Below are 13,063 nucleotides of genomic sequence, written 5' to 3' on the forward strand. Positions count from 1 at the left end.
CCTCTTATGCTTCAAAGCAGGGTTATCATTGGCCTTTCCTTTACCACGGTCCTACAGTGGCAATGAGGTTCCAACTGCTGTTGGATGCCCGGCGGGCACCCCAGTTGGCGAATCTCGCGCCTCTGCAGCCGGGTGCTCAGGAGGCATATCAGCTACGTTGACAAGTGTCACTCCAACGGGGTGCGAAGGTGGCACACCTGTTGGGTGCCCAAGTGGCACGTTTCCATTGGGGTCCACTCGCAACCTATGGGCTGCAAGAGTGGCCTTCATGGCAAGTACCATCTCCTGAAGGGCAGCGATGTTACCTTCTTGAGCATCAAGTTTTTGTTGTTGGGTAGCCACCTGCTCACGGAGCACCACCACCTCCGGTGTCTCTTCCGCCTCCATGGGCCTAGTCGGCACCATTATCTTCGCTGTCGTACTCGGTGTACTCATCATAGTCCTCCATCATCTCAGGTACGTTCTGAGGTGGTTTTCTACTGGGTTCTCCTCCTTCAACTCCGGTAGGAGGGAGCACCTCATCTGTAACGTTTCTTCGTGTAGTCACCATGATCGTGAATGTTTCAAATGCTTCCTTCAAGCTCTCAATGAAAGCACCAAAATGTTGACTGTCTTTTTCTCTATCAACTTTAATAAGAGAGATTAAAGAAATAACAGCAAGAACACAAAGATTTTTACGTGGTCCAGGTTACAAAAGAATCCTAGTCCACGAGTCTCTGGTATTAGGAGGATTACAAGCTTGTGAGTGCAAGCTTCAATGATGTATTCTCAAGCAGCGTTTAGGTTACTCTGAGTACAATTAGTTTTCTCTTTATCAAAAACTGAACCCTTTACAATGAGACACTCAGCCCTATTTATAGAGATTGGGATCATTAATACTAATCATAAGTAATTAATACAAATTCTTCCCATTATTGGGGAATTAATACCAATTTAATGCATTGGGCTACATTGAATAGAGACTAAGGCCCAAACGAGAGTTGTGGGGCCCACTGTAGAAAGATAACCACTTTACGGGGAACATGCCCTTGGGACTGTCAGGGCATGCTGTACGTATTTCCGTGTCAGGCGGCGTAGTGGGTGTGTGAATTGTCAAGTCGTACACTCGACAACACTGTTGACGGATCGCCCATAAAGGTTGTTAGACGATCCTCTGACTCTGAAAACCCGCACCTACTAACACGTTGCTCCTTGTCTTAGGTCCGAGAACTAGAACCTCGGACCTAGGAGGCGATTGAGAGACGAGACCCCTCGCCTTAACTGTCCGAGCAGAAGAGCCTCCAGCTCCGAGACCGAACATTGGGGAGTAACTTACCAAGGCACCCACGGCCCACTGTCAAAGACAAGGTCTCACCTAGGAAGACCCTTGTTCCGACTATAGGCCTCGGATAGTTACATGCCTCGAGAATATCCACAAACATCCTAGCCAGCCACTGAGGGTTGCCACGTGTCGGAGGTGAAAAATATGGACAACATATATGTATATATATAATGGAAGAAATTATATGATTTTATGTATACGATTAATTGTATATATATGTATATATATTATTAACCTAAATATAATTAAAATATATATATATAGTAATAAAAATATCCCTAAAGTAATTAGAAAAATCAATATTGAAATTTTATATTAAGTATAAGGTATATTTTAATAAAATTACAAAAATATGGAGGAAAATCCCATAAAAATGTAAATAAATAAATTATGCTATACAAAAATTAAGGGAAAAAAAAGCCATATTTATCAAAGTTTTATAAAAATCTCATATTTCATGTAATTTCCTAAAAAAGAAATGGGTAATGGTCTAATTTTGTGCAATGTTTCAATTTGGAGCCGTTGATTTTAATTTTAATTTTAATTTTTGAAATTGTAATATTTTGGTGCTTATTTTTGTGTGCACATATCATTACTCTTTCATATATTCTCTCTTAAATTCTTTCAACATCATTCACAATTTATCTTCTTAAATGAATTCCCAAAATTCTCATAATTCTCCATATACAAACCCCTAAATTTAAATTTTCAACACTCCCAAATATCTCAAAATTCCTAAAATTTTCACCATACAAACGTTCAAAATCTAAAATTTTATTATTCTCAAGTTTACCAAAATATTTTCAATTTCATTTTTCTTCATTCCCTTACCTAAATTTTGGTTCTTTTGAGACACTCCAACATGCTCCATTTTTTACACTAGGGAGCTCATTACCAGATGCCTTTCATATGCCTCCCCCACATCAAACCAAAATGGTTTCGAGAAATTTTAGGCTAAATATGAAAAGGTCTCCTAATGATTTGAATATTCAAACGTTATCCACATCCGTCTTTGAATCCCAAGTGGCACATAGTGAAGAATGGATGGAGAATGTGGTTATACATAGGAATGCACATTTTTCCTGCGGAAACGAAACCCCACGGGGACCCACCGATGATTTATGTCTAAATAGGGAACAAGGCAGGGACGGGGACAATTTTTCGTCCTGGAATGTTAAAAAAGGCGAGGGCAAGGATGGCATAATTTTTTCACTTTTTGTTACAAATTTTACTATGACTAAAAGTAAGATTTTTTGTAGTGGGATTAATTTTTTATAAAAGTTGTCCAAATATGATATGGAAGAGAGAAAATAAAATATAGTAACTTATGGTTATACGGGAAAGAAAAAAAAAGACCATTTTCACACGCCCATTTTACGGTGTTTTCTTCATTAGGCATAACCACTGCAATTAGAGATGATTTAAAATGGTTTCCATATATCCAAATCCAACAAACAGTTGAAAAAGAAAAAGAAAAAGAAAAATAACAAAAATCAGTCATCATGAAGAGAGAGTTTTTTACTTACATCTTCAACAATTGGAGTGAAACTATGAACATTCTCCAAGTACTCAGAGCAACATACCTTGGGACAATTTTACAAGATTCTTTTTCCTATCAATTATCTTAACTGCTCAGCATTTCCCCTATATCTTCAGAAATGCCAAGGACTTAATTATCAAAAGAGGTTTTTAAGTGAAGTTTCTTCAAAGAGACTTAGAAAAAAAAGAGATTTTCTTCTTCAACCTGTATGGAACCAACCATCTTCAACTATTGCTTCTCATGATAGCTTAGGCTTTTTGTGGCACTCAACAAAAACAGACTTCCCTTCATCTAAGAAAATACCTCCAACGCGAGCAAGATTTCCAGAGCAATGCACTGGCTAGTTTTAATGTCCAAACATAACTATAGGAATTAGTTAGGCTAATCAGAATGTAAGGCTGAGATGGCCTTTGATGACATGTTATGTACTCAAAACAAAATCTTGATGCCTTGTACTTACCGTAGCCTTGGACAACAAAGGCGCAGCTAGTAACACGACGCAAAAATTCTTCGATCTCAGAACTCAAAAAGGAGCTGCGAACGTGTCCGCATAGTTTAGTTTCTATATGAAAAATCATAGAAAGAAAGGTAAGAAGACAGCAAAGTGATGAAATTGTTAGTATTCTTATCTACTTTTTCCATGAAATAAGTATCAGTGAAAGAGAAGGCACAACCTTTCTGAAGGCCAAAAGATCTACAAAAGGTGAAGCGTTTTTTTTTTTGTATCATCAATTCATCCAAGCAAGTTTGCTTTAGAGCAATGAAAGAGTGTATTATAAGCATTGAACTTCAGCATCAGAAAAATAGTTAGTATAAGAAGTAAATTGATAATAATAGATGAATTACTTACTACTTGCAAGGAAGATCAAAAATCACTCTCCTTCTTGGATTGAGTTCTTGTACTCCTTTCTTTATACCTGGAAACCAAACCAAATAGGCTTGACTAGATAATATCAGAAAAATATTGACGAGGATGGAAATTTTTAGAAATTCATGCATATGCATATGTGACAAATATTTATCTAAAATATGAAAGTTCATAATAAATCTGTAAATGAATACACAAGAATTCTACAATTCAAAAATTTAAATAATCCAATATATATTGTTTTGTTATATATATAGTAATATGAGATGTGAAAATTCATATACATACGTGTTTACCGAGTTTTTATAAACTAGAAAGATATTAAGAAGTAAGAGCTAAAAAGAAAGAATTAGAGATGAACAGTCACAATTTTTACGTGGTTGGAGCATTAATGAGCATTAGTTCACGAGTCAATAGCATTAGGCTTTAGAGAGTTTTTGAGAATTGAGTTTTCTACGAGTTTTAACAGAGTATTTGCTTACAAGAGAAAATCTGAGATCCATGCTACAGTGCACAACTGTCCCTATTTGTAGGAAGTCAAGCGCAATGGGCTTGGGTCGGATTAATCCGGGCCCAATAGGGATGTAATTATAGTTTGCTCACTAATGGAGCCATAATACAAAGAATGTTACATAATAAGATGTAGTTAATCTGGGCCCATTGGGTCGGCTCAGGCATGGCCAAGCCCTACAGCTGCCCATTGTACGTTAGCACGAACTGGTCCGCATGGGCTTCTAAGGGGACCCTGGGGACAAGATCTGTCAGAGTAGTGGCAGTACTGTTTCTTAGGAACAATGTACGTTCCGTGCGTACCCTCTTCTGCAGATTAGTTGAGGAGACCAACTGTCGGATTTCATAGGGACAGGTCAGCATTGGGGAAATCTAGGCTTGCCCTATCCGGAAGTTTGGTCCGGGTTCGCTTACTAATGTCACAATTCATTTACCGAAGTCCTGGTTTGCTCACCAGGACTCGGGTTCATTTTCCAAGATGGACATCGTGATACTGAGTATCTCCCCTGGATTCTTGATAAGGTCTATCTCCATCGACTAGTTAGTCTGTCACCTCAATTGGCATCCCGGAGGATGTAGGTTGGTCGGGGCCGGGAAGATGAGTCAGGCCTGCATCTTAGTCCCAGTTCCTTTGTTATGCTAGCACCAATTGAATGTTGTTGGGCTTGATGGTGCTTGGGCTACTAGGGTTTCATCCTTCCCCGTTCACCAGGTTAAGGATGGGCCCGGACCTCTTAAGAGGGCCCACAAACCCAATAGGTGATGCCACATATCACGAGTGGAAAACAGGGATAACAATACGATTAAAGGATTCATTTCTAAAAAAAATCAATATTTTTCAAGATATTTTGAAAAAGTTTAAGTTACATTTTTTATATTTCTCGATTTTGATATTCTTTTTTTTCCTCCATATTTTGACATATTTAATTTTTTGAATAAATAACATTTTTTCCCCTGAATTTTTAATACTATCAGATTGTGCCTCCTAAGATATATTGTCTGTTAAAATTTCCCCATGAACTATTGATACTATCAGATCATGCCTCATGTTACAATTTGCATAAAATAATTAGCATTTGTACTCCCCAAACTTTGACAATTACCAAATTGTGCCCTCTTTAATTATAAAAATTTTAAAAACTATTTTCTAATTAATTCTTAAAAAATTAAAAAAAATCAATAAAAGACTAAAATTATTTAATATTCCTTTTAAATACATTTAAGATTAAAAATAGTTTTTAAAAGAAAAACTAAATTGTTACAAATAAAAGAAAACATATTCCCTTCTTCTTTATTCTTTTTTAATATATTTTTCTAATTACTTTCTATTCTTTCATTTTTTTCTCCAATATTTTTAATTAATTAAGTTTTATATATTTTTTGTAAAATTAGTACATTTTAAATTTATAATATTTTATATATATTTAATTACTAAAAGGATTTTACGGGGCAAAAATGAAAGAATAGAAAGTAATTAGAAAAATTAATAAAAAAGAATAATGAAGAAGAAGGGAATGTGTTTTTTTTTAATTGTAACATTTTAGTTTTCTTTTAAAAAATATTTTTTAAACTTAAATGTATTTAAAATGAATTTTAAATAAATTTAGTCTTTTATTGAATTTTTTTAATAATTTTGTAAGAACTAATAGGAAAGATAGATTTTTAAATTTTTTATAATTTAAGGGGACACAATTCAGTAGTTTTCAAAGTTCGGACATAAAAATGTTAATTATTTTATGCAAATCGTAATATGAGGCACAATCTAATAGTATCAAAAGTTCATGGAAAATTTTTAACATACCCGTATATTTTAGGAGGTTTGGTAGTGTCAAAAGTTCAGGGGACAAAAATATTATTTATTCTAATTTTTTATTACAAAATATAACAGAGATATTTGGGTAAAATATCGATGAAAATTATAGATATTTTAATCCTTGATTAGTATAATGATTAAACTCTAAAGCTGTTGCAAACTGATGATTAGGAATATTTGCCTGCCTTCACACTCTTTCAAAAACTCTGTTGGCTTTAGTTCCATTAAATATTACTCCAATGCATTAAGAACTTTCAAATAAGAGAATTAACATGAATATGGTAACCACATATGAGATTAGATATGGATTATAAAACAAAATATGGCAAAATTAACAAGCATCAATATCATACCCCATGGTATAGCAAACAGAAGCAATTTTATGGAAAAAGTATTATTTGATCAAGTAGTCAAGGGTACGAGTCAAAGGCAGAAATGATAAATATGTATAATCTCCTGTCATCTACTCAAAGTCACAAATGAAAATATCAGAAAAATTTGATAAAAGGAAGATAAGTATGGACTAATGTATGAAGAATCTATCACAAGAAGTTCAATTATGCTACTTACCTTTATCTTCTTCATACTGGTTTTGTGTTGTCACAACACCTTCAGGATCTCCACTGGTATACATAATTGTGCTAACATTAAGGATCTGTGGTGGAATAATTTCTGCTGGGCTTTATTTCCCCTGATGAACAACCAACTTTAAGATCAATTCAACAGAAAAGAAAAATGGCATAATGATATCACTCGTTAGTATACTGAACTATCACTACAGTGTGGGAATCTGAGGAGGATGTTCTTTCTATTTCTCTCTGCTAAGCACCTTTGTTACATAGCTCAAGAGGAGTAGCTATCTACTCCATTCTTTATGGTTATCATAGAAATTAGCCCTATTGACCACAGACACTAATGCCACCTAGCTAGCATGGTGGTCCATATAGGTTGTCAAATTTTGGTGCAGTGAGTTTAATGTGCCATCAACAACAACCCATTTCCCTCCATGAACCGATTATATTGATCCATGCCACCACACTAAATCAATGCATTCCATCCAACTCTGTCCCTTCATTGTGCTTAGGTTAAGCTAATTCATAAGCGTTATCTAGTAATCTAAAGAACACAAAACATATTAGTTTGTTCATTCTTCTTTTAAGGTTACTCATTTGATGTAGCTGCAGATCTACATCAACATCAGTGGGCCTCATTTCTGATTAACTGAGCCATCCAGGAAAACTTAAATTGACTCTTGTTTTCATTCGGGTAGGAATTAGTTACATATATATGTATATATATATTTAGTATATATATATATATATATTTAAATATATATCATCAGACCAAATTAATGCCTTTTCTTGTTCACCCCAGACTTGAATAAATAGCAGTGATCACGGGCCATGTCAGTAAACACATAATTAACTTCCACCAGAGTTTTGGCTCTCTTTCCCCCACCCCTGAATCAAACTTGATATGTGCTTTACAAAAGATTATAGGCATACTCATTGAGCTCAAGTACAAAGATAAACAGTAGTTAATTTTGGTAAGCAATGGAATACACTACGAACTACATATAGTTGATAATGTTTCAAAAGTACATTGCAAACAATCATTTCTGCAACTACAACCAAAAAAAGACACATGGGGTAAGAGAATCACCGCTCAGCTCAGGGCTATATGAAAGGGGCAGCTGCTAGTTTTTCAAATTCTTGTTTCTCAAGGGCAGCACTTTGGTTGATATTATCCACATGCTGCTGCAACTTTCTTATATCTTGCTCTTTATTCTCCATCAGTGATTTGAGTAATGCATGTTTCTCCTGTAGTTCACGTATCTTCTTACAAACATCATCAATCTCGCCCACAAGTTTAGCTTTCTCACCAGCATGCTCCACGATCTTTCTTTCAACATCTTTTGACTCGTCTCTAGCCCGCGCTTGTCTATCTTTAATTAACAATAATGCATTCACACGATTTCTTAGAAGCGACACATCAAAGCCATGCTTTTCTAACTCTTGTAGTGTCTCCAAAGTGCTGTGGAAAATGCTGCCACGATCATCGCATTGCAACTTAGATATCTTGTCAACCAAACCAGAAAAGGTCACCATGTGGCCAATAGCCATTCCTTCCCTATGCTCTTCTTTACATTTGTAAAGTGGACGAAAATGTGGTACTTGTCCCATCTTTCCAAATACTTCCATGGAATCAATTGCTTTCCAGACTGGAGAGCTTTTTACGAACGGCAACCTTAAACTATCCTCAGGCTCGCTCCCACTGAAGGCATGAACAACAATAGCCTTCTTACTGATACTTGCTCGTTCTCTATCCTTGTACCGTTGGTCAAAAACGGTCTTACCGAGTGATTCTAGAAAGGCACAGATGCAGTCAGTTCAACCGTACTTGAATATGGTGTTAAGGCGAAACAAGGAGGACAATAGGTTCCTGAATAAAGATCATATAGCATAAAATAGTGACTTACTTGTTTCGAGGACACCTGGTTGACTCTGCATTCCCCCAAACCACTTTGATAGAGGTTGATTATCATCATCATCTGTACCGCTTGATACTCTAGTATAAATCGATTCAGATTCAGCTTCATTTGTAGCACTGTTCGTCCCAGAAATATGAACACTTTTTCCTTTAGAGGTATCTTGTAGATCTACAAAATGCCAATTGTAGCTTCAAGTAAAGACAACATAATTGGGAATAATAAGGAGAAAAAAAAATGAGCTAAAATTGTTCTGAAATTCATTCTCTACAACCATTTCTCAGTGCCATTAGACATTGAACAGAGGATATGAGAACAAGTAATCCCCCCGATAAGATAAAAATTCATGGTTCGCTTAACTTTATCGGATGTCCCCGAAGGGACTCAAGGTTTGCTTAATTTCAGTACTCTTTTGTTAGTTTGTGTTTGTAAAGAAAAGCCTAAATATGTAACTTATCATTATAACTTACTGGATTGAACAGCAGCTTCTACTACTGATGGATTTAATAGATCCTTTAGCAATGGATTGGAATTGAGATCAAGGCTGCAGATTGCCGTACCTGCGGTTTCCTTCCCTCCTTGAGCAGGCGGGACAACTCCTCCAACTCCTCCATTGGTTTTACAAGCTTTTACAGCCAATTCCTCAACATGTCCTGCTTCATCATAAGAACAATTATCGGTTTGCAAATACAAACATCTGAAAGCTAATTACAGTTATAAATAATATGCACCGTCCACTGAAGCTTCTGGGCCAAGCTTTACTATCTTTCTAGGTCTACCTCTCTTTCTTTTATTGTTGCTCCCTCCTGATGATTGCTGCTTAAACTCCTGCACAACAAAGGGCACACATCCATAGTCAATATCATTTGAGCTCAAGATCAATAAAGAGGAAAGCTGAATACAATTGTTATTTCATGCCGACTTTATACCATGTTTGGGAAAAGAACAAGGCTATGATGCATGCAAGTCAGCTAAAATTGGATCACTGGCAAACTGAGCTGACACAACCTGGGTGTCAACAACTTAATATCTCATGACTTAATCATTTTATGGGTAATGTGGTGCGAGAGCTAAAATCACTAGCTTTGGCTTCTTGAAGCCTATCTACTTTGTTTGAAAGAGTATATGCTATTTTCTCTCAAGCCATTCAATCGACACAAAAGAAAAACTTCCATTCTTCTTTAAAAGAAACAAACTTATGCCTACTTTCTGACAACTTTAACTAGCAAAGTTTCTTTGCTATTGAATAGAATCATTCTCTTGCTTTAAAAAACATTATTTAGAAGTAAATTGCTTACTGTGCTATTGTCATCTGATGCATTATCTGAATTATTCTTCGGATCACTTGGTAGATTTACCAACTCTTGACTAAGAAACTGAACAAGACTCTTGGCCACTGAACCCTGCACTTCCTCAGTAGATGATGATGCTATGAGGCCTTCGGCTTCTTTTCTTATGCCTTCGTTTTCAACTACTTTTTCAGCAGTACCTTCCTTTTCAACAGCTTTTCCAGCAGTACCTTCTTTTTCAACAATTTTTCCAGCAGTACCTTCTTTTTCAACAATTTTTCCAGCAGCACCTTCTTTTTCAGCATCTTTTCCAGCAGTACCTTCTTTTTCAACAACGTTTTCAGCAGTACTGGGACATGCATTTTTTCCGGCCTTACCTAATGCTGCAGGGAGTTCCGCTTCTCCTTTAATGCCTTCCTTTTCAACAACATTTTCAGCAGCGCCAGTACTTGTATTTGTGGTCGTACCTAATGCTATATCGGCTTCAGATTCTCCTTTTATGCCTTCCTTTTCAACATCCTTTCCAGCAGCACCACTGCTAACATTTCTAGTCTTACCTGCAAAACTTTAAGCATCAAATTTTCTCAGAAATGAAATGAAGCTGTTGTGATACATATGCCTCATAATTTTTTCTTTTCATTCTCCCAGACATACATACCTACTGCTGATGTTGCTGTTCTTTTGACTTGACTCTTCTTAGTTCTTCCTCTGCGCTGCACATTATCTGAAATTTTAATTTCACATCCACCACCTTTATGTTGCTTACTCCTCTACACATTGGAGTAAAATATATCAGGTATGCACCAAAAATAGAAGAAACTGAAAATAGATCTATATTTTATAGGAGACGAGATGTGAAAGCATACGTCAGTTGCACCAGTTTACAAATCACTAAGTTTGCCTCACCTTTGAATTAGATTCTATTATAAAAGGAACAACAGGTTTTCTTAAACGTGTACTCCCCACAATTGCTGATGCAGGAGTGGTGGCCAATTTAAATTTCCGTGCTTTACATGCCTTATCAGATGACGGGGATCCATTGGGAACTTCGTTTTCTTGCTTTTCCAGAGGATGCATATGTTCACCATTGTTAGGGGATGACACCGGAGTCAAGTTTGGAGTAATAGAAACTGAATCCTCACTGCAATCAGTAGAGCGCTTTCTCAGATTCTTCCCCGAGTTTGTAGGCTGAGGTGATTTCGTTTCATGGGTATAGTCAAGTAAACCCAAACTTCCCAGTTGAGAAAGTACATCAGCATTGCTTATATTATTGGCACCGTGCTCCAAATCTTCTTGCAAATCTAAATTCAAATCAACCAAGCCTTCCTGTAACAGAATTCCATTAATTAAGCTAATGATACCACATAATATTTATCATAAAAACTTTACCAAATGCATGGTACCAAACTGTCTGTTTCTAATACAGCAAGATGATGATGCAACTGAACACAAACCAAGTTGACAACGCAACTAACAGCTTGGCCCCTGGGCCACAGTCAGATTTACATCACTCAGCAACTTATAGTATCATTTGTTGCATTCTCAAAACTAAATATTAACTATGCATTGCATGTATTTAATAGGAAAATCCCATACCTTTGTCCACACAAGCCATTTTCCATCTTTCCATTCCACTAGAGGCCTTATTTCTGTTTGACTGAACTCCTTGGACTTCATCCCATTCCCATGCTTGAAAGCGACAGTGTATTTCTTCCCAGGTAGGATTTTGGTGATTTCACCAACCCGCCAAGCAAAATCACTAAATGCATCTACTTTGTCACACAACTCATAAATCCTACCTGCATTGCGAGGAAAGGCAGGACGGATATGAGTGAAATCTACAGTATCTTTCCAATTCTTAGCCTTAGAGTTGTGATACTTCACCAAAAAGGTATTATCATCGTTTTCTTTAACCACAATTGCAGGGATCCAAGCATCACTTAAATCCTCATTGTCAAAATGCACTTCTACATCAGTTCCTGAGCTGAAAGTAGACCCTGTCATTTTCTTTAGAAATTTTTTTTTAAAAAAAATTAAAAACAAAGAAAACAAATTAATTTTGGGGTCATGAAAATATAATACATTTATAGTACCACCTAAGTTGAAGTGGAGATTCCATTTTTGATGTTCAAACGATAATTTAAAAGATGTAAATGTAAAAAAAGTATCAAGATACAACTAAGGCCTATTCATGCAACTAAAAATCACTCAGACTAGGCATGGAAAATGCAATGACTTCATTTCTTTCTAATTTCCATGTCCCTCTACTAATGTTCTCCTGCATTTGCATATAACAAGAGCAAATCACATTATAAAACTTTCCAGTGATAACATTATCAATCCAAATAGTGCAACAAAACCAAAAATCATGGATTAGAAAGAAACAGATGATGTTATGACAACTAACATTACCCAAATCAAAGCAACAACTTCAGAATTCTAACCAAGGAAAGTAACATGTATACTTGAGAAACACCAGAACGAAGCATAGTTATATAATACCTGCTCCTTCAAAGGACGAACCCATTTACCATTAACCCAATCTTGATGAAACCGCATTTGCTTCTTCTGAAATTCAATCAAATCTGGTGGGTTCTCAAAAAATACTCTATACTTGTCGCACCCCAAAACTTTCCTGACAACCCCAGTCCACCACCCATCTCTGTAATCAGCATCAACCACGTCTCCAACCTCAAAATCTTCAGCACCAGCGTCGGGCGGCAAAGGCCTTAAATGGCACAAATCAACATGCTCCCTTAACGGCTGGAACCCATCTTCAGTGACAAGACTCCAGTACTCAACCAAAACTTTCCTCCTCTTCTTCGGAGCAGAGGAACCCAAGTTCTCAACCACAAAGGCTTTGAACCAAGCTCCCTTAAACCCTTCTTCGTCGCTGCTAACTTCAACTTCGGTGCCTTCAGAGAAAAGTTGCCTAGGGTCACTACTCTCGTAGGAGCTCAAGCTCAACATATTTCTTCTTGGCTCACTCTTACCAACAAAACCCTAATTCAGCCTTGTATCTACCCACCTTTTACCGGCTCAGCAAGTCAGAGCAACATAATACACATATTATATACACAAATATATAAAAATACAATCTTTTTTCACAGCCTAGTCTGTGGGGTCCCCAATGACAAAAAGTACAACCCATCCACCCGTTTTCTTGATTTAATTTATATTCCACTCTCTTGTGATGGGTACCGATGCGAGCCTTGGAGAGAGAAAGTGAGAATC

At 36.5% G+C, this 13,063-nt stretch overlaps 1 protein-coding gene and 1 long non-coding RNA gene across 7 annotated transcripts; both read right to left on the reverse strand.

Moving 5' to 3' along the window:
• Positions 1-2,821: 2,821 nt before the first annotated feature.
• LOC133817831 (uncharacterized) lies at positions 2,822-5,544 on the reverse strand. 2 transcript variants are annotated; one of them, XR_009885721.1, is made up of 3 exons: positions 3,712-5,544; positions 3,536-3,611; positions 2,822-3,423 (listed from the first exon to the last, which is right to left on the reverse strand). It is a non-coding gene; the product is annotated as an uncharacterized LOC133817831 (long non-coding RNA). The 2 variants fall into 2 exon arrangements; XR_009885722.1 differs by lacking the exon at positions 3,536-3,611.
• A 2,022-nt stretch (positions 5,545-7,566) lies between these two features.
• LOC133817830 (DUF724 domain-containing protein 6-like) lies at positions 7,567-12,838 on the reverse strand. 5 transcript variants are annotated; one of them, XM_062250447.1, is made up of 9 exons: positions 12,332-12,838; positions 11,426-11,836; positions 10,736-11,155; positions 10,488-10,542; positions 9,839-10,386; positions 9,272-9,368; positions 9,011-9,193; positions 8,532-8,711; positions 7,567-8,417 (listed from the first exon to the last, which is right to left on the reverse strand). In XM_062250447.1, the coding sequence occupies exons 1-9, from the start codon at positions 12,797-12,799 to the stop codon at positions 7,729-7,731; spliced, it is 3,051 nt and encodes a 1,016-aa protein (XP_062106431.1). In that variant the 5' UTR covers positions 12,800-12,838; the 3' UTR covers positions 7,567-7,728. The 5 variants fall into 5 exon arrangements, with proteins under 5 accessions (XP_062106431.1, XP_062106433.1, XP_062106432.1 ...); XM_062250449.1 differs by having other exon boundaries at positions 9,101-9,193; positions 9,320-9,368; positions 10,488-10,599; XM_062250448.1 differs by having other exon boundaries at positions 9,101-9,193; positions 10,488-10,599.
• Between the last annotated feature and the right edge of the window lie 225 nt (positions 12,839-13,063).

Source organism: Humulus lupulus, chromosome 2 (genome assembly GCF_963169125.1).
Source record: "Humulus lupulus chromosome 2, drHumLupu1.1, whole genome shotgun sequence".
Taxonomy (NCBI): domain Eukaryota; kingdom Viridiplantae; phylum Streptophyta; class Magnoliopsida; order Rosales; family Cannabaceae; genus Humulus; species Humulus lupulus.